Genomic DNA, 23,345 nt, shown 5'->3' with positions numbered 1-23,345 from the left:
AGTCAAAAAGAAAATGAAAACTTCCATTGAAATGCTTTTTGACTCAGGTAGAAGTCAAAGTGAGGAACCCTGAAGATTTTCTCCCAAATTAGGAAGCCGTCAGGATGAATAGATGGTAAATATAGAAAAGGTGACTCAAATAGAAGAGTGACATCAGAATGGAAAACTTCCAAAGAAAGCATGAAAAGAATTAGGATGTTTACATAGAATTAATTTGTTGAGGAATAACACACAAGCAGAGATGAAGACAAAGACAACCTTTTGTGCAATCTTGGGAAAAAGTGAGTGTGAACACTCATCAGTGTCCCTCGGCTTTCTGATTGCTCCTTATGGGGTGCACAACCTGGTCTTTGGGCAACTTTAGTATCTCCCTTCATTTCTACAGCTTCCATCAAGAAGTCAGGCCTACCTTCATTAACTCACAGTTGCCTTTGTAATTAAACTCAGGCACATGCTCATTCACTCACTACTCTTTTGCATCAAAATTCCTTATGGGATACATTGAATTTTATTAAGTAATCTTTTTAGTTACAGTATCTGGCTTGGAGTCAGCAGTATTCATTCAATGAATGAATGAACTCGCTTTTACCAGGAGAACCACCTCAACTAAAAACAAGCATTTAAAAATTTATACTCTGGGTCGGGCGCGGTGGCTCACCCCTGTAATCCCAGCACTTTGGGAAGCCGAGGTGGGCGGATCACGAGGTCAGGCGGTAGAGACCATCCTGGCTAACCCGGTGAAACCCCGTCTCTACTAAAAAATACAAAAAATGAGCCGGGCTTGGTGGCGGGCACCTGTAGTCCCAGCTACTCGGGAGGCTGAGGCAGGAGAATGACGTGAACCTGGGAGGTGGAGCTTGCAGTGAGCTGAGATGGCGCCACTGCACTCCAGCCTGGGTGACACAGCAAGACTCCGTCTCAAAAAAAAAAAAAAAAAATTATACTCTGAATTCAGCTTTCACTCAATTCTACTGTCATCTCCCCCCATGTGCCCTTTATTCATATGGCAGTAGTGTAGTGGTGCTATATGTGGACTCTTATCACATGGTCTGAGTTTAAGTTCATTACACACTTAGTAGCCATGTGCCTTTAATCTCTCTGTACCTCATGCTTCTCATCTGTGAAGTGGGGGTATTAATCGCACCTACTTTGCTTTGGGCAGCATTTCCAGTGGTGGTCTTCCACTCACATCTCTAGGGTTAGCATCTGCTTCCACTCTCAGTTGCTAATCTCTGGGTTACTCCACCATAACATTGTGCGTGATTTTTCAGCTCTTCTGTGGCTCTTGTATCCCCATATCAAATTCCCCCTGTTTTCCTAACTGATACAGCTATTATTATTACTATCATTTATCATTAGCTTTGGAGTCTCATAATCACTTTCCAAAGACGACTCCTACTTTCTCCCCGACAAAAATCTCCTATTTCTATACTCACAAATACAGTTGTCTGGTTTGGCGGAAAAATATTCTTTGATGTTTTGCTGCATTTTCAGGGACATGTGGGAAAGCTCCTGAGTGACCTGCCATTATTTTCTCCCTTCCTGAACTCCCAGGAAGACTGCCTCATCACCCGAAATTTTGTTTGTTTTGATGTCTGGGCTAAAATGTGCTCAAAAAGGACTACTGTCCCTTTGGCCACGTCCACGCCAGGCTCATGGTCACTCTGTGCTCCCAGACCCCCACCATTGTAGCAGGGAAGCCTTAAGGCTCTGACCTCGCTGCTCACAGTCACTCTGCTTCCACTCACTCAATGTGAGATAAGAGAAGATTCAAGTACCGTCATGCATCACTGAACAATGGGGATATGTTCTGAGAAATGTGACATTAGGCAATTTTGCCATTGTGTGAACGTCATAGAATGTACTCACACAAACTCACATAGTATAGCCTACTACACACCCAGTGGTCCCCAGTCTTTTTGGCACCAGAGACCGGTTTCATGAGGGTGGGGATGGGGAAGGTTTTGGCATGAAACCATTCAACCTCAGATCATCAGGCATTAGATTCTCATAAGGAGTGTGCAACCTAGATTTCTGGCATTCACAGTTCACAATAGGATTTGTGGCCCTGTGAGAATCAAATGCCACTGCTGATCTGACAGGAAGTGGAGCTCAGGTGGTAATGATTATTCACCTGCCACTCATCTGCTGCTGTGGGGCCCAGTTCCTAAAAGGCTAGGGACTAGTACTGTTCCTAAAAGGCCAGAGACCATGGCATGTTATTGTATTGAATAATGTAGGCAGTTGTAACACTACAGTATTTGTGTATTTAAACATAGAAAATATTACACATAGTATTTGTGTATCTAAACATTGTGTACAGTAAAAATATGAAGGATTAAAAAATGGTGCACCTGTATAGGGCATTTACCATGAATGGAGTTTGCAGAACTGGAAGTTGCTCTGGGTGCAGTGAGTGAGTGATTAGTGAATGTGAAAGCCTAAGACATTACTACACACTACTATAGACTTCATAAACACTGTACACTTAGGCTACACTACATTTATTAAAAATATTTTTCTTTAATCATAAAGTAACCTTAGCTTACTGTACCTTTTTTACTTTATATATTTTTTTAAAATTTTGACTCATACATTAGCCCATACATTATACATACATTACATTAACCTAGGCTTACACAGGGTCAGGACCAACAGTATCACTATCTTCCACCTCCACATCTTGTCCCACTGGAAGGTCTTCAGGGGCAGTAACAGGCAGCAGCTGTCATCTCCTATGATAACAATTCCTTCTTCTGGATACCTCCTGAAAGACCTGCCTGAGGTGTTTTTACAGTGAACCTTTTTTTTTTTTTTTTAAATAAGTAGAAGGAGTACACTCTAAAATAATGATAAAAAGTATAGTGTAGTTAATACATAAAGCAGTGACTTGGTTGTTTTTTATTACTGTAAAGTATCATGTGCTGTCCATAATTGTGTGTGCTATACTTTTATGTGACTAGCAGTGCAGTAGGTTTGTTTACACCAACATCACCACAAACACATGAGTAATGTGTTTCACTACAACATTAAGACTGCTACGACATCACTAGGTGATAGGAATTTTTTAGTTCCATTATAATCTTAAGGAACTACCATCCGTGTGGTCCATCATTGACTGAAACGCTGTTATGTGGCTGGTGACTGTGACTGTGACTGTGTGTCCTTTCCTTCAGCAGGTCTCCCCCCCTTGCTCCTCTGCCTCACCCTGTCCTGTAGTGTGAAGTGGTCAGCGTGAATTCAGGACTGGGAGAGTGGCAGGGCCAGCCCTAGAGTGAGCCCAGAGAGGTGCCCTCCCAGGGGGCGTGCAATGCAGGGGTAGCTTCAGAGGGAGCAGCTCCTTACATTTTGCACAATAGGCTTTTCTCTTGCCTCACCCCAGTCCCTCCCCAGTAGACTGGCCTTTTCCACCAAAATGACAACAAAAAACCTGGAATGTCAGGGTTGGAGAATGCCTTTAATGTCATGTGACGCCAGTTTCTCAAAGTGTGGTCCATGGAGCACCTACAGGAAACTTAGCAGAGTCTAAACTGCAGATTCCTGGGCCCAGGCCCAGATCTACAGATTCAGAATCTTTGGGAGGTGGTACAGGAATCTGCATTTCAATAAAGAATCCCTGGCACTCTTACACATCAGCAGTTGAGAACTTCTGCTAGGTGATTGCTTACAACACCAACACACAACAGCCTCACAAAGCAGCCTGCTTCAGGTGTAAGAAGGCCACTGTTACAAAGTTTATGACATGGGGCACAATTCGGCCTCCCTGTAACTTCATTCTGCCTCAGATCTGTCGCTGGCAAATACTGGGAATCAATTTAATCCCTTTTCTAGGTGGCAGTCCTCGAGTCCATACGGCACCTCTCACATCCTCAGTCCACTTTGAGTACCTTCACCCTATTTCCTAAGCAGCCGCTGTTTGGTCCTCTCGTCCTTGTGTGCCACCAACATGCAGGAAGAGCAAGGGGTGAGAAGGGGCTCGCACCAGAACTAAGTCCCTATGTTTAGTGCCTAAGGGACTGAAATGAAATGTTTCCTGTGGGAATTCCTAACTCCAAGGGGTCGGCCATCTTTCCACAGCTCCCGGGGTCGCTCTGCTGCCCCCCTGCGGGCCTAGGGAACACTACAGGGGTATGAGCCGGCGGTGGGGCTGCTCTCCCCACACGTGGGAGTGGGAAATGGAGAGAACCCGCCCCTTAGAGGAAAAGCCACGAGTTGCTGTTGTGTTGCAGGAGAGAAAGGGAGAAAGAAAGCGTGCGACAGGGAGTGGGAGCCCCAAGTGAAGAGGAACCCCACAGAGTCAGGCCTGGACACCGGGACCACAGAGGTGCTGAGTGCTGCCCAATTCTGGATCCCACCCTGCTCAGCTCAGGTGAGTCCGGCAGCCCTGGACAGCCTGTGAAGTTGGGGAGAGAGTCTTAGCAGAGGGTTTCTTGAAATCATTCTCAGGAAGATGCCAATGTGCTGATTTATGCTTCCTGGAAAGAAAATGACTGCATTTTGGAAGTGCTTTTCTTAAATGTGTGGCGGGAAAGAAAACAATCTTCACTGAGTCTAAGGCAAGTGGGTTTTCTGGAGAAGAGAACAATTGTAAAGGAATAATGACTGCAGGGCGAAGGCACGTTGTGTGGGGACTCCGGCTGCAGGATAGCGAGTGGGGACCACAGACGTCACCTCCGTGTCTTACCTGTTGGGGCTCTGAGCAAGTGGCTTTGACTTGGTCATTTTAAAGGGGTGGTAGAGCTCAAAGGAAGTGCATTTTTCATTTCCTAGGAGCCAAACAATGAAGGCATCCTAGGGAGGTTGTGGAATGACTCTGATACACAGTAGGTGTGCAATAACCTCCACTGAATTCATGCATTCGGGCATAGTTAGGAGAGAAAACAGCACAGGTTACATAGAGAGCTACAAATAAGAAAGGACTGTGTCCTGAGCACCCAAAATGTTTGTTGGAAATATTCAACAATACTAGTTAACATCTGCTTTGAAGGAACAGGTATGGGGATGGTTAATGTCTAATATTCAATGTTATTCAAAACCAAGAGTGAGTCCGTCCTCACAGTTGATTTAGGAATAAATAGTTTAATTTACCAAGCCAATCAGTAAAAACACAATCATATATATATATGTGTGTGTGTGTGTGTGTACACGCACACATATATATATGTTTACTGTTGGTTCATGACACAACTCAGAGGTTAAAAAAAGGTAGAATTTTACAAATTTGAACTGTAAAACTGGGAACATTAGACAGACATAGAAAGTTTCTCAGATCTAGTCCTATTGGCATTTTGGAGCAGATAACTGTGTTGTTGGGGACTGCCCTGCTCCTTGCAGGGTGTTTTTCAGCATGTCTGGTCTCTTTATCGGCAGCCCTGCCCCAGCCATGACTATTAAAAATGTCTCCACATATTGCCAAATGTGCCTTGGGGGTCAGATCACCTCTGGTTGAGAACCACTGAGATATATCAATTGGATTGAAAATTGAAAATGCATTGAGCATGTCATTTGGCAAATATTATTGATTAATTCCCATCGTACCCTTTATTGTCACCCAGCTGCTAGGATAGGAAGCAGCAGGAGCTATTATCACTGCCCTTCTAGGTGCAGAGGCAGGTGTGAGACACACAGTCCTATCACAGCATGCACAAGGATGGACTTTTAAGTCACTGCTTGTTCACACTGGAGAGAAGGTACTGCCCAGCCTGTTACCCCAATCTCTTCCTGTTTCAGATTTCTAACAAATAAGAAAACTTTCAAATAAGAAAAAAATGTACATTTTCTTAGTAGAAGGTATAGAAATTGACTAAAATCTGTGTCATTACAGATTTTAGTCAATCATTAAATGAATTGCATTGACGTGAATCCATCGTTAGTACGTATTTGCTCTATTGGGCATCTCCTGCTGTGGAGGGACCCTCTCCTGGAAGAGTTGCCACTTCAAAGGGCTCCAAGGAACATGCAATTTTTTGTGAGTTGTTCAAGTCCCCACCATAGTAGTGAATAGGTCTTTTGTAGCATATCTGAATCTGCAAATTCACATAGTGAATTCTGTGAATCAAAAAGCAGATTCACTGCTATTTTCTCAAATTGCAGCTTTCTTTGTGGGCTTCCTCTGAATTGAAATACATCCGTATCATGGGTCATAAAAACCAAATCACAAAGGGGAACATACAACTGGGAAATGAGTCTAGAAAGAATTGGCAATATCACTGGCAATCAAATATGTAAATTAAAATAATTAATTTCCACTTTTGCCTATGAGAGGAATAAAAATGCATTAGTCTTTCAGCCACCCAGTGCTGGTTAGGTGTGGTGAAACTGCCACTCTCACATTGCTGGTGGCACTGGAAATGGATACAACTCATTTAGAAGTCAATTTTACCTCAAAGCCAAAAAGTTGCTTATGCTTTTTAATTAAATAACTATTCCAAGAGATCTATATGTGCATAAAACAAAGCACTTTTCATGGAGAGACATGTGTCTTAGGATTAGTTATGAGTGGAAAGTAAATATCCAACAAGATGTAGAGAAATATAGTTGGATATAACCTACTATGTGGATTATAATTCAGCTGTGAAAATGAGAGTTCTGAAGACCAAATGGTGACAGAAAGAATGCTTATGTCAAAATGTGATGTGTTCACTTAATGTGCCTGATTATTGCAACCATGTAAAATTTGTGTACATGCACATATGCATATGTATATATGCATATACTTAAAAGAAAAGCTCCAAAATACTAGCAGTTGTTGGGCTAGAAGTTCTGCCGTTGTTTATAATGACTAATGATTTTCTTTTCTCCGTGATCTAATTTTTCTGTGAATTCGCTTTTGTAATTTTTAAAGAAAATATTCCAAAAGAGAAAAATATTGCCTACCACCATCACATCATCTCTGTCCTTTTTGTTTCTGCTCCCTGGTGGACTTACTCCTTCCTGCTCATCTATCCCCTACATGCTACTTTTTATAAATCTCTGGACTTCTGGAGAGCAAACTGCTTTTCATTTCAAATAATACTTCTTGAATTTTAAGAAGTTTTAAAAAGAAGTCTAAAATTATAATGGTAAAACTTGCTAATGGGGGAAAAGGCAAGGCAATATTTGAGTATAAAGTGGAAATGAAAATACTTCCCACGCCTGCCTGCGGCACATTCCTACCTACCCCTACCCCAGCCCCAGTGGCCCCGTATCCCTGTACCTGCCTTCATAGGGAACAGTTATTCACAGTGGTTTACTGTTTATGCTTCTGACCTTTTTCTGTGTGTTTACATAGATCTGCAGACATTATTACATGCATGAGGTCATATGATTGTGTGTGTGTGTGTGTATGTGTGCGTTTAACATTGTATTCCTTGTAAGGGAAGTTGAACACAATATGCAAAGTTTGTCGGCCAGCATTTGGGACTGTACCTGGGAATTCTGTCTTCCCTTTCTGGCTGGTTGCCAAAGCTGAGTTCTACTGCCACTGCTACCTGTCTCTTAGGGAACATTCTTTAAGGTGTGACAGAATTAACAGCACATCATTCTTTTTTTAGTTCTCATCCGTCTTGCCAGTTTATGAAAATAACAAGCTTGAAGGAGTAAGAGTCTCCTCATTTATAAAATGGATCTAATACCTGCACCTTGTGTTGGTGTGTTCTATTGGCTCCCACCTCATGTGGTCTGATATTATTATCAATGAAGATATCACTGTTTTTCAGATTGATGTTTCTACCTTATTCGCAGTTAGTGGCTAAAGGGATCAGCCAATTTAGGATATTTGAATTAAAAAAAAAGTATATGCAGCTCTATATTACTTTTTGTGGTGAAACATTGTTCTTCAGGATTCACAGGAGGCTAACGTGTGTGCCTCTTACCCCAGGGAATGGCCCAAGATAGAAATGTGTTGTTATAATGTGACACAGACAAATCTCGTTAGCTTCTGCAAAGCTGCTGTGGATTTGAAGACTGGAATGTCTTGGTTTGTAGGCACTGATAGAAACTGTTCAACACATTTCAAAGGAATTTTCTAAATCAGTGGCAACTCCACCATGCAAGTATAAAGAGATGGCTCCTATGTCTCCTCCCTCTGTTTTATCCCTTCTGTGATCCAGGAGAAAAATGCTGCGGTTCGTGAAGTGCACACTCTCCCTGTTATGTGAAGTGCACCCTCTGTGTTCCCTAAGAAGGGTGAGGAAAGGAGCCGACCTTCCAGGCCTTTAGGAGCCCATGATGGGCCATGGCCCCTTTAGATAACTGGGCTTATCATTGGGTCCAGGAAGGTTGTTCTTCCAGGCACGGTTTTAAGTGGCTTAGCTTCTGTGACACTCCTGTGGCAATCAACCTGATGAAGTGTGGACATCAGCAATAAATCTGTAATTCATACAGTAGCCATTTGTCCATGGCTTGGGGCCTACTTGCTGTGTAACAAAAGGATGTGCACCTGGCAAACCCCATTAGGCCAGAGAGCTGGTCTCATTTCACCTTGATCGGTAGAATGTCAGAGTCAAAGGATGTGGAAGGAGGCTGTGGTTTACTCAGGGCTGCGGTGTTCCTGGATTTTCTGTGTATAAGGACACCACAGCCACAGTTTTTGCAAGGATATTGTGGGGGAAAATGGAGCCTTGTGAAGAGACATTTGAATAGTAGTTAATGGAATTATTCATTAAACATACTGAAGACCTACTGCGTGCCAGGGAGACAAGGACTCATGTGCATTCTCCACAGTTGCTTCCAGGAGAAGAGTGGGCGGGGGAGCCTGTGTCAGGAGGCAGAAACAGCAGAGGGACCGCGTGAATCCCAAGCGCTGCATTTGGGATTCCCAGGGTTTGGGGGGTCAGAAAACCCTGGGTGCTCAGCCCTGCCAGTCTGTGTCCCATCATCTCACTGCAGTCAAGACTGTCAAAGTCCATTCTGGTTAACAGAGAGTAGGCACCTCAAGTTTGGCAGATCTCAAAACACCTGGATTCCAATCTGGCTGTGTGATCTTCGGCAAGTCCTTCACTTTTCTGACCCTCAGTTTCTTCATCTGTAAAATGGGGATAAGAATCTTTGCCTGGTTAAATAGGATCAAGCATGACAGGACTGACCACCATGATCTCCTTGCTTAGTCCCTGACTCACTTTGGGAAGCCCCTCCCTTCCAGGTTTCTTCCCCTTTATATTCTTGCTCTGGGGTGAAAGTGGAGAGATTGTGGGCTTTGAAGGCACAGAGTCCAGGTTTCAGATAGAGTCTCTGAGGCCTCATTTCAAGCCCCAGTTCTACCACTTACTAGCTGGGTGACTTTGAGCAAACAAATTGATCTGAATCTTGGTTTTCTCTGTAAAATGGGGCATACCTGCCCCTGGAAGAACTAGGGAGACTAAATGAGGTAACGTGGAAGACCTTGGCAGGGCGCTGGTGATGCGCCTCTGGTTGGGGACTGACTATCTCTGGTCACACTGCCTCCTGCTATAAAGGTCCTGCTGACACAAAGCCAGATTTTGAGCATGACATGTCCTAGAAGGACAGTGATTGGCAATGAGAACCCCGAATCTCAGCCAAACCACCCTGCCTGTGCGCCAGCAGTGGATCAGCCACAGAGATAAGCTGCGGGCTGCGTGGCTCCTGCCTCAGGCCCATGCTGACACTGGCGGTGGAATGACTCGCCTGCTATGAGCCACAACTCTGGTCAAGGCAAGCTCTCCTTCTGTCATCATGACCACCTCTGTCCTCAGACTACAAATCTTCCTCATCACAGCCTGTTCCCCCTGCCCTAAGCTCTAGTTCACCCAGGAGGGCCTGCAGGTAGTGCTGCTAAAATGCTGTGGTCCCCTGGTTTGCAAACCCCTGCAATATGAGAAAAAAGGACCCTGTTAAATCGTGCTTTTAAATGGAGCCACGGCTACTCTGGACAGGTTCCTGGGGAGACTGTGTGTGTGAAGTAAGGATGTCTGCCCCAGATCCTGCCTGGATCAGCCAGCCGCCATGGAGGCCCTACTCCCAAGCACCGAAATGGTGGGAAGTGGTAGAACTACGCACACCCAGCCTCAGGGACAAAGTGACTCCCTTCCTCTCCTAATGTCTTTACAGGGCTACCTCATTTTACCGGACAGGAAACTTTGCTGTCGATGAGCTGGAGTTTTTCTGTGGATTTAAAATGCGTTTGACTATTTCTTCCAAGGAAGGAAAGTCCTTTCTCTCAGTGTCAACCAATTTGCCCAGACCACAGCAGGTCCACAGGAGAGCCGGGGTGGCGCTCCAGGCCGTTCGGGTCTCGACCCAGGCCGCCCTGGTCAAGGCCGTGGTTCCCCTTCTGCTTGGACCCTGGGAGAGTGCAGCAGCTGCATCAGGAAGTGAGGGGCCCCTTGCTCTGTACCTGGATCCATGCCTGGATCAAGTTTGGGCTCTGCCAGTTGCCAGCTCTGGTCTTAGGGTGAATCTTAAGCTCTCAGGGTCTCTAAGGTGCCATCTGTAAAATACAGTCAATAACACTTCCCAGATAGGATTGTTGTGGGATTCAATATGAGATGGCCTATTTAAAGAGTTAACACAATGCCTGGTGCAGCCATTGCTCCGCAAGTGAGAGCTCTTACCGTCTCCCTCTCCAGGCCTTTCTCTAGCCAGTCTTCCTGGCTGGTATCACTGGGCAAGCCTCTTAACCTCCCTGAGCTTGGTTCCCTCGTCTGTGGAATAGGGGGTCTTTTCCTCAGCCCCGCTAACCACTAACAAGGCCACACCTGACACTGGCACCCAGGCCCCCCCGGACTGACTGAGACCACCCTGCAGGCCACCACTGACATGCACAGAGCGGGTTGGTTATTGGTGCTGAGTAAATCCTTCCACCATCCTTTCTAATGAATTGTTTTTGATCCTCAGAACTTTGTCAGCGAGCAAGAGCAATGCCAGGAGGTCTGGAGAAAACGTGTCATCAGTGCATTTCTAAAATCGCCAGCAATGGTGAGTCACAGCTCTAAGAAATGCCCTGGTTTTGTAGGATTGGGAGCTCTGGGATCACCTGGTGAGCTAAAGCTGGAGTGGATCATATGGGTGGGCTGCGCTTGGTTTGGGGTGGCCCCAGGGTGGTAGAACTGGGGAAGACAGTGTGCGGCCTTCGGTTGGCTGCCTTCTCCTTCCATTCCTTACCTATTCACCTCTAGCTTTCCATAGTTCACTGTATGTGTTTTCCGTGTAATATGTGTTTGAAAAATATGTGTGTGAATGGAGTCACTGCTACAACCAATGTGTGATGGCAGCTGTGCTGGGCAACGTGGCAGGGCAATGTGATGCTTTGGACCTGGGTAGCTTTCCCTTACTCCTACCTCAACCTGTCCTCTTACTAAATTGGACTTTCCCCCACTATCACCTGCTGGGGCCTTTGTGTCCAGAGGGACTGGACCATATTTCAGAAGGCCCAGTCTCTCTTGTGTTTGGAATATCCCGAAAGTGATCCCAAAATCAGATCCCAGGCCTTAGGGGTCCCTGGGATGAAAGCTTTTATATCATGGTGAGATGTATGGTCTTTTACAGATGAAATGTGAATAAAGGGAACATTGTGGGAAGCCTTAAGCAACTCATCTCCAAGCACTAATGTCCGGAAGCAGCAGTCAGTGGATAATGGTGGACTAAGGTGGGGGGTCAGCAGCCAAGGGGCTGACACCTTTCCTTACCTGTACTTACCATGTCCTAGCACACACTGTCCACCTCCCACCTCTCCTCCCATGACGTTTCCTGCACTGCTGCATGCCAGCACCTCCAGCAGTGCCTGACACACAGTAGGAGCTCAATAAATAGGCACTGACTGACTAAGCAGGTAAATGAGTGAAGCGCCGGCTCCCAGATACAACTGGCCTTCTCCATTCGCCAGTGGGCCCGGTGCCCACCTCATTCTCCTAAGGCACAGCCCTGACATTTTACTCCCAGGGACAGCTCTAAGGGCCACCCCTCTTTCACCCCTGGAGCACACCTACTGCTGTGGGGGCCAAAGTGGGACAGTGGTGCTGGAGCCTCTGCCCAGGGCCTCTGCTGCTCTGGCAGGATGAAAACTCATAGGTTTACTGCTGGCAGGGAAAGGACACACCATCAGCTATATTGTTGCTCTATATCTTCCGGAAATTAACCACCACCACCTCCCCCAACACACATCCTACCTGTTTATGCAACAGAAGTGCTGATGGCAACAGCAGGTTGGCAAGAGAGGAAGTATCATGCTCAGGGTTTCCCAGAAAAAGGGATGTTTCCTGACTGCACTGTAAATCTGCAGGTCAAGGTCTAGGCCAACCTTGGTCTAATGATGGCCTCCTTGATTGTTGAGATTTCTGCCCTCGTTGTATGAATAACTCCATCTTCAGTCAGCACAATGGCAAGGCCTCCTAACTGCTCTCGCTGCCTCTTGCCCATCCCCGCAGCACCTCCTCTGGAGAGGTCCTTCACTGCACAGTGACTCCCCATTCCTGCAGAATGAAACAGAAGCTTCTGCTCTCTTGCAAAACCCTTTGTGATTGGGTCCCTGTTTACCTCTTGAATCACTCCTTCCCTTCTCACTCTGGAAAATCCAGCCAGACAAAAACATTTTAGGTTTCCTAAAAATACTAGCTTCTGTTTTCCCCGTGGGCCTTCCATCATGTGGGTGAGAGAAAAAGGGCTGAACTCCCCCTTTTATAATGAACCCACTCCAATGATGACATGGACCCACTTACTCTGCTCCTAGGGCCTGATCACTTCTCATTTAGGCTCCACTTCCCAACACTTTTGCATTGGGGATTGAGTTTCCAACACATGAACTTTGGGGGACACATTCAAACCATAGCACACAAAGGAGATATGACAACAGAATGCAGTACTTCACCCTAGATTGAAGCCAAGGGCTTTATTAGGTCATGAACATTGGAATATGGATGGCAAAGTAAACATTGTGTCAATGTAAATTTAAGAAGCTGCGACTGTACTAAGGTACTATATTAATAAGAGAATATCCCTATCCCCAGGAAATGCAAACTGGGATTATTTCCAACTAAAAAATTTAAAAACTTAAAAAGCATGCAGATGGAAACCTGAGTGGCAAGTATCTGAATGTTTGCTCTATTACTCTCTGTATTTGTATGAATGTTTAAGAATTTTCATAATTAATATGTCTTTTAGAATTTAGGCTGGGAAAAATTGGCCTCCTTGGCCTGATCCCAGACCTGATAAAATAGTACATAGATGCAAATGCATGTACCGTAGTGTTTTCCTTTCAAGTGGCTTCTAATTTTTCTTCTGTCTGGTTTTCTACATTTTCCACATTTCCTATAAAGCTACATACTTATGTAATTAGAAAATAAAAGTTTTGGCCGGGTGCAGTGGCTCATGCCTGTAATCCCAACACTTTGGGAGACCAAGGCAGGCAGATCACGATGTCAAGAGATCGAGACCATCCTGCAACATGATGAAACCCTGTCTCTAGTAAAAATACACAAAAAAATTAGCTGGGTGTATTGGCGTGCGCCTGTAGTCCCAGCTATTCGGGAGGCTGGGACAGGAGAATCGCTTGAACCCGGGAGGTGGAGGTTGCAGTGATCCGAGATCGTGCCACTGTACGCTCCAGCCTGGTGACAGAGTGAGACTCCGTCCCCAAAAAAGAAAAAAAGAAAATTAAAGTTTTATTTTTACTTTATCTTATGCTTTAAGAACAATCTCCAGATATCCCCCTTAGATTGGTTGGTGCTGTCCCTATCCACATGAGTTTGCTAAGTGGTGGCGGCCTCAAAGGAATGGCTTGTTTATCTGGTCGTTCATCCAGGGAGCAGGGTGGTCTCCGTGCTCTCAGACCCCAGCAAGCCACCTGCGGGAGCTCTCTGGAGCTCTCCTGGGCCACTGTGCAGCCCTGGCTCTCAGCCTCACCATCTGGCACTTTCTCTGTCAAGCTCTCTGCTGCGGGACGTTTGCTTCCCTGCGGCCTGCTGCCACCCTGGAGGATCACTTCCATCCCCGGGCAGCAGTGAAATCTTGATGAATATGTGTGCAGCGTGGGCAGCGGCCTCCAGCCCTCACAGGATAACTCAATTAAACAGACAAGTGCAGTGAATCCAGGTCATTGCACCTGTCAGGGGGTCCTGGGAAGTCCCCTTCAACTCCACTTAGAGACAACAGCAGAGAAGGGCCCAGCAAAGTCCATGTTCAAGGGGGACACCAGGAGAAAGACCTTCTGCTCAGGCCTGGATGAAGTAATCATGACTCTAGGTGGTGTTTGCAGCCCCCCAGCTATGAGAGAAATTTACGCAACTCAACATACCAAACAGACAGTGGCAGATTTTATTTTACAACACTGGCCAGGAGAAATAGCACATTAATTTATTTTTAAGGGACTTTTAAAACTTTAAAACTTCTTCCTCTCTAAATAAAATTAATTTGACTCTGAACTCCTACTTGCCAGAGTACCAGGAAAATCAGTCCTGGGCTTTGTGGGTCACACAAGAATTCAAGTGTGGGAGTTGGAGAGGAGGAATCACGTTTTCCTCTTTTGGGGGTCTGGGGCAGGGTGTGCTCCTGCTCTGTGATGAGCCATTATTTCCTCTACAGACCCTTTGTGCAATGTTTAAAAGGTGGCCCCCAGCAGTGGTAGCTTCCAGGACACAGCTTAGGAGTAGATCGTGCTTATGTCGGAAGAAAAGTGCACCCCTCTTCCAAGCGAGAGGATTTCCAACCTTCACTCAGCCCAGAGCCTCACACAGGCCCTCTCTTCTCTGCACAAACCACACAGCAGCACGCTCTGTCCTTGCTATCAGCCCAGCACCGGTGTCAAGCTTGAGATGTCGGGGTCTTTACGAGCCTGGGGACCTGGTGCCACCTCCCTAGGTGCTTCTAATAGCAATTCCTTTTGAATATTGCAAAGAAGGGGCCACCAACCCCAGGTTCCACCCTCAGCAGCCCCCTCTTCATTGCTCCTCCTCTTTGGGGGACTTCCCTGCATCCCTTTTTATTGGGACAATCCCATAGAATTACTCTTCGTGGGCTTCAAGAAACACAAGGTTGCCCTCTGTTTTCAGGGATTAGAGAAGGAGATGGCAGCATCAGTATTGCGGAAGTGTCCGATATTTCTTACTAACTCGTCCTGTTATGTGAACAGCTGAAAATCTCAAAAGCAGGCAGTGGAGGTGGTTTTAGAAACCCATACTCCAGTTTATTCCCCTGGCACATTAAATGCAGTGAATTCTGAACCAAATACATCCTTTTCCTAAAGCCCCTCCTCTTTCTGTCCCTCACATTTCTCTCAGTGCCTCCACCATGCTTGTCACCCAAGTACAGCACTTCAGTCATTCTTTTCTCCTTTCTTCCCTTCATTCCCACACCTAGTGGGTGCTCAAGGCCCTGCCAGAGCCTCACAGTTGCTATCCAGGCTGAGTTATACAACAGCCACTTCGCTGGTCTCTTCACCCCCAGAGCCACCCCCTTTAGTCTCCATTTTCTCCAAAGGTTCAGCTTTGATTATGCCACTTTCCAATTCCAAACCCTACAACTCTCTTTATCTTCCTAATAAAATCCAAATAACCATATGCAAAACAGAAACGCCCTCTCTTCTCAATATCCAGTTTCCATCTGATCTCTCTCTGTTTTGATGGATGATGGACGCTCAGTTCCATTTCATGATTTGCCACTCCCCCAAACCACTCTGAGTGTCTCTGTCTCTCAAATCTTTTGTTTCCTCTGGGTTTTTTTCCTTTGACTGAAAAGCCATCTTCCCATAATTCAGTCCGTCAAAAATCCTACCCATCCATCAACACCCAGTACCAATATCACCTTCTCCTTGAGGCCTTCCTTGATTTCCTGGGGACTCTTTCTTCCTCCAGGCTTCCTCACTGCTTCATGCGCTGCCCCTGCTGGTCCATTCCACACACTGATTTGTACTGTTCCTTGGGTGCACATCTCATCTCCCTTAAGAGATCGTGAAGTCCTCATTGCCGAGGCTTCTCATGCTCACTTTGCATCTACCCAAACCTTGGTCAAATGCAAGAATGAATAGCTGAATATCTATAAAGAAGTTCATCTCTGTTCAAAGTAGATGAAGTGCTAATAAAAATACCCCCTCATGCAAATTGCTATTAGCTGTGACTGCTGGGGATTAGCGGGTGGCTGTGGCAATGCAGGGTGCTGGTGCAGGGCTGGAGAAGAGGAGTGGGTGGAAACATGAGGCAGAGACAGAATGACTGAACATACCAGGAGAGGGCAGAAGTGGTCTGGGTGACTGGGGTTCGGGCACCATTACAGATACAGGGAGGTGGAGCGGGCAGTTTGGAAAGAGGAGTTTAGTTGGAGTTTCTCTTCCTGCGCTCTTTGCCAGTTGCCTTCTAGATATTTGATAACTCAGTGGAACCCCGAAGGGTGGTGTTGGCAGAGAAAAACTGCTGGGTCCTGGTCTCAGTTTCTGCACTAAACTGTCTAAGCAAAAGATCTGGGGATACATTAATACTTGCTATTCATAGGAAACAGACTCTGGAGATCCTTGAGAACAGATGAAAAGCTACCCACTTTTCCTACCAAGATTACCCATTTAAAAATGCATTGAATTCTCCCAGCTTCCTATTTTGACTGATAACTGGATGGCAGCGTATCTTTAACACCTGCTACCATGCCACTCCCTCCAACAATCATGGGCAGCAGCAGTCAACAGTCGTGAGAGCAGCCCACCCTGAAATGCACTGCAAGAGGGGAGTGAGGATCTGGAGCCAGCAACCCAAAAGCCACCCTGAGGAGGGCACCCTTCCCAAAGTTCTGTCTTTTCCCAACCTTCAGTAAATCAGGAAGCAGCTTATCTGTGTTCTTGGCATAAATAATGACTTGACTCCAGCATTTTCATTCTAATATCCTCCACTATTGCTCTAATTTTGAATTATTTTCTCCTTTGGGACCCTCAAGTTGAGTTTTTTTTTCACTCAGCTCTTTCAAACTGACTTTCTAGATAGAGACTCTCATGGTATCAGAAGCCAGAATGTCGCACTCTGAGTTGCACTGGAATTGGTGCTCAGTAGACCAGAGGCAGTACAGTATTAACTAGTGGTGGTCACTGCTGTCAAGCTGCTGCCATCGCAACAGTGGCATCACCCGAAAGCTCAGCCTCTGTTCCAGAGAGTTCCAAAGACTGAGGATGGGTAACCAGATGCCCCAGGAGGCAGGGAGATCAGGTGAGAGTGGGGCTCCCCGATTCCTGACGGTAGCTTGGGTGTCCTTATTAGGACCGAGGGGTAAAGAAGGCCTCATGCCAGTAACTGCTGATGACTTCCATCCCAGTGGATCCTACAACCTAGCCCAACCCCAGCACCTCACACCACGTTGAGCAGACGACTCTAGGAAGCCCCTGAAGATTCTCTAGCCAGCTTACAGAAACAGGCTACTTCACGATCACCTGGGAGTTGCTTTTATTTTATTTTATTTAGATGGGGTCTTGCATTGTTGCCCAGGCTGGAGTGCAGAGGCGGGATCATGGTTCACTACAGACTTGAACTCCTGGGTTCAGGTGATCCTTCCATCTCAGCCAGCCTCCCCAGTAGCTAGGACCACAGGCGCACCACCACACCTGGCTAATTTTTGTATTTTTTGTAGAGACAAGGTTTTGTAATGCTGCCCAGGTGGGTTTGAAACTTCTGGTCTCAAGAGATCCACCTGCCTCAGCCTTCGAAAATGCCAGACAGGTGTGAGCAACCATGCCAGGGTGGGAGTTGCTTTTAAATGCAGATTCCCAGGTGCCATTTGTCTGATCCTGGTTTGTGATATCTAGAGCGGCCATTGAGACCCTGAGAGTCATGGCTCTGAGGTGCAGTGAGCAAAAGTGAGCCTCATTAGACTTCGAGCAAGAGTGAGCCTCTTTAGCCCTAGACCTCAAGCAAGAGTGAGTCTCATTAGACCTTGAGCAAGAGTGAGCCTCATTAGACCTAGATCTCGAGCAAGAGTGAGCCTCTTTAGAGCTAGACCTTGAGCAAGAGTGAGCCTCTTTAGACCTAGACCTCGGGCAAGAGTGAGCCTCTTTAGACCTAGACCTCAAGCAAGAGTGAGCCTCTTTAGACCTAGACCTCGAACAAGAGTGAGCCTCATTAGACCTTGAGCAAGAGTGAGCCTCATTAGACCTAGACCTCGAGCAAGAGTGAGCCTCATTAGACCTAGACCTCGAGCAAGAGTGAGCCTCTTTAGACCTAGACCTCGGGCAAGAGTGAGCCGCATTAGACCTAGACCCCGAGCAAGAGTGAGCCTCTTTAGACCTAGACCTCGGGCAAGAGTGAACTTCATTAGACTTTGAGCAAGAGTGAACTTCATTAGACCTCGAGCAAGAGTGAGCCTCATTAGACCTCGAGCAAGAGTGAGCCTCTTTAGACCTTGATAAGAGTGAGCCTCATTAGACCTTGAGCAAGAGTGAGCCTCTTTAGACCTTGAGCAAGAGTGAGCCTCTTTAGACCTTGAGTAAGAGTGAGCCTCTTTACACCTTGATAAGAGTGAGCCTCATTAGACCTTGAGCAAGAGTGAGCCTCTTTAGACCTTGATAAGAGTGAGCCTCATTAGACCTTGAGCAAAGAGGAGCCCTTTAGGACCTTTGATAAGAGGGAGCCTCTATTAGACCTCGAAAGCAAGAGTGAGCCTCCTTAGGACCTTTGATAAGAGCTGAGCCTCTATTAGATCTTTTGAGTAAGAGCAGCCTTTAGACCTTGAGTAAGAGTGCGGGAGCCTCTTTAGACCTTGCAGATAAGAGTGAGCTCCCCATTAGACCTTGAGCAAGAGGGAGCCCCTTAGACCTTGAGTAAGAGAGTGAGCCTCTTTTAGGACCTTGATAAGAGTGAGCCTCATTAGACCTTGAGCAAGAGTGAGCCTCTTTTAGACCTTTGATAAGAGTGAGCCCATTAGACCTTTGAGCAAGAGTACTTAGACTTTGATAAGAGTGGAGCCCATTAGACTCCTTGAGTAAGAGTAATTTTATTAGGGACTTAGGATCTCGAAAGCAAGAGTGAGCCTCTTTAGACCTAGGACTCGGGCAAGAGGAGCCCTCATTAGACCTAGACCTCGAAAAGATGGTTTCCCTTTAGACCTAGACCTCGGGCAAGAGGAACTTCATTGTACTTTGTTGAGTGAATCCCATTGACCTCGAGCAAGAGTGAGCCCTATTAGACCTCAGCAAGAGGAGCCCCTTTAGACCTTTGATAAGAGTGGAGCCTCCTAATAGACCTTGAGCAAGAGTGAGCCTCCTTAGACCTTGATAAGAGTGAGCCTCATTAGACCTGAGCAAGAGTGAGCCTCCTTAGACCTTGGATAAGAGTGAGCCTCATTAGGACCTTGAGCAAGAGTGAGCCTCAGCTAGACCTAGACCTCGAGCAAGAGTGAGCCCTCTTAGACCCAGACTCCTCGGGCAAGAGTGAGCCTCATTAGACCAGACCTCGAAAGCAAGAGTGGAGCCTCTTTAGACCTAGACCTCGGGCAAGAGGGAGCCATGATTAGACCTAGATCTTGAGCAAGTGAGTGTGGTTCTAGACCAGACCTCGGCAAGAGTGAAATCTATTAGGACTTGAGCGAGTGGACCCCATTAGACTCCTAGCAAGAGGGAGCCTCTATTATTCCTCGAGTAAGAGGAGCCTCTAGACCTTGATAAGAGTGGGAGCTCATTAGACCTTTGGAGCAAGAGGAGCCTCCTTAGGATTCCTATAAGAGTTGAGCCTCTTTAGACTCCCTTGATAAGAGGGAGCCTCATTAGACCTTGAGCAAGTGAGTGGTTCCTTTAGACCTTTGGAGGGTGAGTGAGCCCCACTAGACCTTGAGCAAAGAGTGGTTCTCTTTTTAGACCTTGATAAGAGGAGCCCCATTAGGACCTTTGAGCAAGAGGAGCTCCTTTAGACCTTGCAGGAGGCAGTGAGCCCTACAGACCTCGAGCAAGAGGAGCCCCTTTAGACCTAGACCCTGCTGGAGTGAACTTCATTAGACTTTTGAGCAAGAGGAACTCTATTAGACCTTTTGAGCAAGAGGAGCCTCATTAGACTCGAGCGAGAGTGAGCTTCCCATTAGACCTCGAGCAAGAGCAGCCCTTGGTATTAGACCTCGGTGAGTGAGCCTCATTAGACTCCTCGAGCAAGAGTGAGCCTCTTTAGATCTTGAGCAAGAGGAGCCCTTTTAGACCTTGAGCAAGAGTGAGCCTCTTTAGACTCCAGACCTCGAGCAAGAGTGTTCTTTAGACCCCGAAAGGAGTGAGCCCCTGACCCTGGCAGTGATCTGGCATGAACTCACTGGATGAAGCCAGGGTGCAGCCTGAGAACAGGGCCAGGGAGTAAGGCTGCATCCACATGGGAGTTAAGGTGTAGAACAGTCTGATCTCTGTTCAGAGACCATGAGAACCACAGTGTATACCTCACCTGTTGTTTTCTCGATTCTTCATTTGATTCCAAAGTAGGGGCTGAAATAAAGGGGAAGCCTGGGTCTCCTTCCCTCAGGAATGGAAAATAATAATAGTAATGATAATGGCCAGCATTTATCAGTGTTTATTATGTGGCAGACCCTGCGTTTAGTGCCCTACACAGATTATGCGGATTATGACATTTGATGATTTTGGTAAGTCTGTTAGAAAAGTCTTGTAATCATGCCCATGTTTGCAATGAGGACATTGAAACCTCAGAGGTTAAGAGTCCTGCAGTCCATGCTGCAGGTGGTGAGAAGCGGAGTGGGCTGTGTCTCAGGTGGCCTGGCTGCAGGTGGTGAGTCTTTACAGCCTCCTCCAGGTGGTCATTAAGAATGTTCTGGCCCTGGCCATCTCTCTCAGCCCTGGTGGGAGGTAGTGAAGGGGAGGTAACGTTTTGCTTCTCCACTCTTAGGGCTTTTCAGCTGGGCCTGAGAATTAAACTCACATAAGACAGATTAACAGGAGAAAAGCACACTAATTCAGTGCAAGTTTTACGTGACACAAGAGCCTTTATAAGAAGTGGAAACCCAAAGAAATAGCAAAACCCAAATGCTTTTATACTTGGCTGAACAAAGAGAGGTAATTGCAGGAAAGGAACCAAACTATGTGGGGAGGCTAAGGGAAGATAAGAATGATTTTGACAAGATCTGTTTGTACAGAATTCTCGTGGTCTCAATGTCCCATCCTTGATGATAAGAATGGTGCTTTTCTCTGGTATAGGGAGGACATCCTCTATGTGGGGCTTTTATTTCCCACTTTTAAGAAGGAAAAGGGGAGGGTCAGGGCACCTTTCTTCCATCTGCTATTTTTTAAGTGCCTTTAGCTCCAAATAGCCTTTATGCCACAGCTGCATAGTTTGGGGTGGCATATTCTGCCACGCTTCAGTAGGGAGCTTGGGTGACAGGTGCCTCCTTGGGGACTGCTCCATTTCTTTGTATCACTCACTGCCTGGATTATATATGTGGCCAGGTAGCACCATCTGCCTTAAGCTTGCAGCACAGGGAAGGATTTTCTGGAATCCCAATCACTTTTTATCATCCTTATAACAAGCTCCAAGGTCAGAAATACAGAATGGGATTCAGCAACCCCTTGACTGTCTGTCCTTTGCCAGCAAGAAATTTCTTCCTTGACCCCTACTCTAAGTTGAAAATTAAAACAGATGTGGCTAGAGTAGATTAACTGAAATTCTCTCTAATTCACCACACCTGCCAGCAGCACTGTGTCACCCGTGACCAGCAGGGCCCCAGAGCAAAACAAAAATGCAAAGTACCTTGTTCAAAAAGCAGGAAAGAAGCACTGTTCAAGGGACTAAAATATAAAAAGCTTTTTCCTTTCTTTTGCAGTCTCTCTTTTGGCCTTTTTATTTGCTATTTAATGTCATTTTTAAGTAGAGGGAAATCAAAATGTGTAATTATTGGTATATATTTTATCATTCATCTTAATTTTGTGTAATGCCAGGTTTAAGAGCATTTAACTCATATGTTGAGTCACTGAAGTGACACAACTTGTGTTTCATCGCTCTTATACGTATTTTGTTTTTACTGGAACATTGGAAACATTGTACAAAACTAACAAGTCTTCATTTGCTTCTTGATATGGGCGCATTCTGTCCCCATTCTCCACCTTCTGCTCACAGATGGGTGAGGAAGGTCTGAGAGGGAAAAGTAGACTAATTTAGGGGTCAGAAAGGGGTTGGTGGGGTTCCTTGGTGGTTCCTGTTTCTTAGAACATCATTGCCTTCTGTCTGCATCTGAAGCAAGTTCTGGTTCAAATGAAAGTATATCTTCTCAGGACTGTCAGCCCCCTGCTTACTTGGTTGAAGACACAACACGCTTCCCTCGTATTGGCTCCGAGTCTCGCAGAGTAAATGTGAATATTGGCGGTGAAGAGCAGCAGACGCGAGCATTTCACAGGCTCCCTCTGCTCACACGTATGCCTCACTGTCCTGTCCAACTTCACTTACAATACACGATTTTGAGAGAAATTTATTTAGAATTTCAAGATGGCAACAGAAGAGCGTCAAACCAGATGCTGGGTCCTCCCAAGCATGGGGCCGTTAAGTTGCATGCCTGTGAAGCTGGCTCTGGTGATAGCATTGTATCCAACTCAGGGATGTTTGAGGGGAGGAGTGAAATTGGGGCAAATCACTCTGCGTGCCTGCCCGCATCAACATTTCCTAGAGGTGAAGGTCAGGATGGGCATGGAGGGCAACTTCTGGGGTCTCTTTGAGAGAGGGGCAGACCCTGCCCTGTGCACCCTACCTGCTGTGGGTAGCAAGATCAGAGCTGGCATTTGGTGGTGTGCACGTGAGGCTCCCAGCTGGAGGCACTTGCAGCCTTAGATCTCTTCTCTAGAGAAGACAGATTCCCAGATAAATCCTAGATCTTTGACAATTCAGAACCGCAAAGGACCTTGCAGATGAAGCCAGTGACAGTGGACGCTGTATAGTATAGAAAACCCAACTCAAGCTGGCTAAAGTAATAAAGGGGATTTATTGGCTCCTATACATGACAAGTCTAGAAGTAGTTTAGCATCAAGGGTAGTATGATTCCATGGGTGACGAATGTCACTGAGAACCCAGTTTCTTTTCACCTCTCCTCTTGCCTCTTGGCATTGGTCTCATTCGCAGGCTGGCTTCCCCTCATTGTGGCAGGAAGGCTGCCAGCCACCCCTGGAGTGATTCAGTTCCTCACCAGTGGCCAGGAAGGGAGAAACCTTGTTTCCGGAAGTTTTGTCAGCAGAGTGAGAAAGCTTTTTCCTGACTCTCAGTAAATTTCCCAATATAAGTCATGAGCCCACCTACTAATAACATATCTGGTAAGTGGGGCTCTTCTGGTTAATTGAGGGTGAAACTTAATGCCCTTTTCCATGGCCAGGGTGGGGTCAGCTTCTGCTAGAGCACATAAATGGCACAGGAGAATGGGGAGGTAGGGAGGTGGTGGTACCTGAAAATAATTGAGGTGATGACCTAGAGAGGAAGGAGCAG

General features: G+C 46.2%; 1 protein-coding gene across 5 annotated transcripts in view; it reads left to right on the top strand.

Moving 5' to 3' along the window:
- TMEM272 (transmembrane protein 272) overlaps nucleotides 1–23,345 on the top strand; it is a 77,008-nt gene that overhangs the window by 39,151 nt on the left and 14,512 nt on the right. For 2 of the 5 annotated variants that reach the window (XM_031655863.1, XM_031655861.1), the window contains exons 1-2: nucleotides 2,065–4,369; nucleotides 10,834–10,914. In XM_031655863.1, coding sequence (XP_031511723.1) covers nucleotides 10,857–10,914 — 58 coding nt within the window. In that variant the 5' untranslated portion in view covers nucleotides 2,065–4,369; nucleotides 10,834–10,856. Of the gene's footprint in view, nucleotides 1–2,064; nucleotides 4,370–10,833; nucleotides 10,915–23,002; nucleotides 23,177–23,345 lie in introns of those variants that run through there. The other 3 variants (XM_031655859.1, XM_031655860.1, XM_031655862.1) reach the window with 3 other exon arrangements.

This window comes from Papio anubis, chromosome 15 (genome assembly GCF_008728515.1).
Source record: "Papio anubis isolate 15944 chromosome 15, Panubis1.0, whole genome shotgun sequence".
Classification (NCBI taxonomy): Eukaryota; Metazoa; Chordata; class Mammalia; order Primates; family Cercopithecidae; genus Papio; species Papio anubis.
The sequence above is the reverse complement of the archived record's forward strand: the minus strand, read 5'-3'. Positions and strand labels throughout refer to the sequence as shown.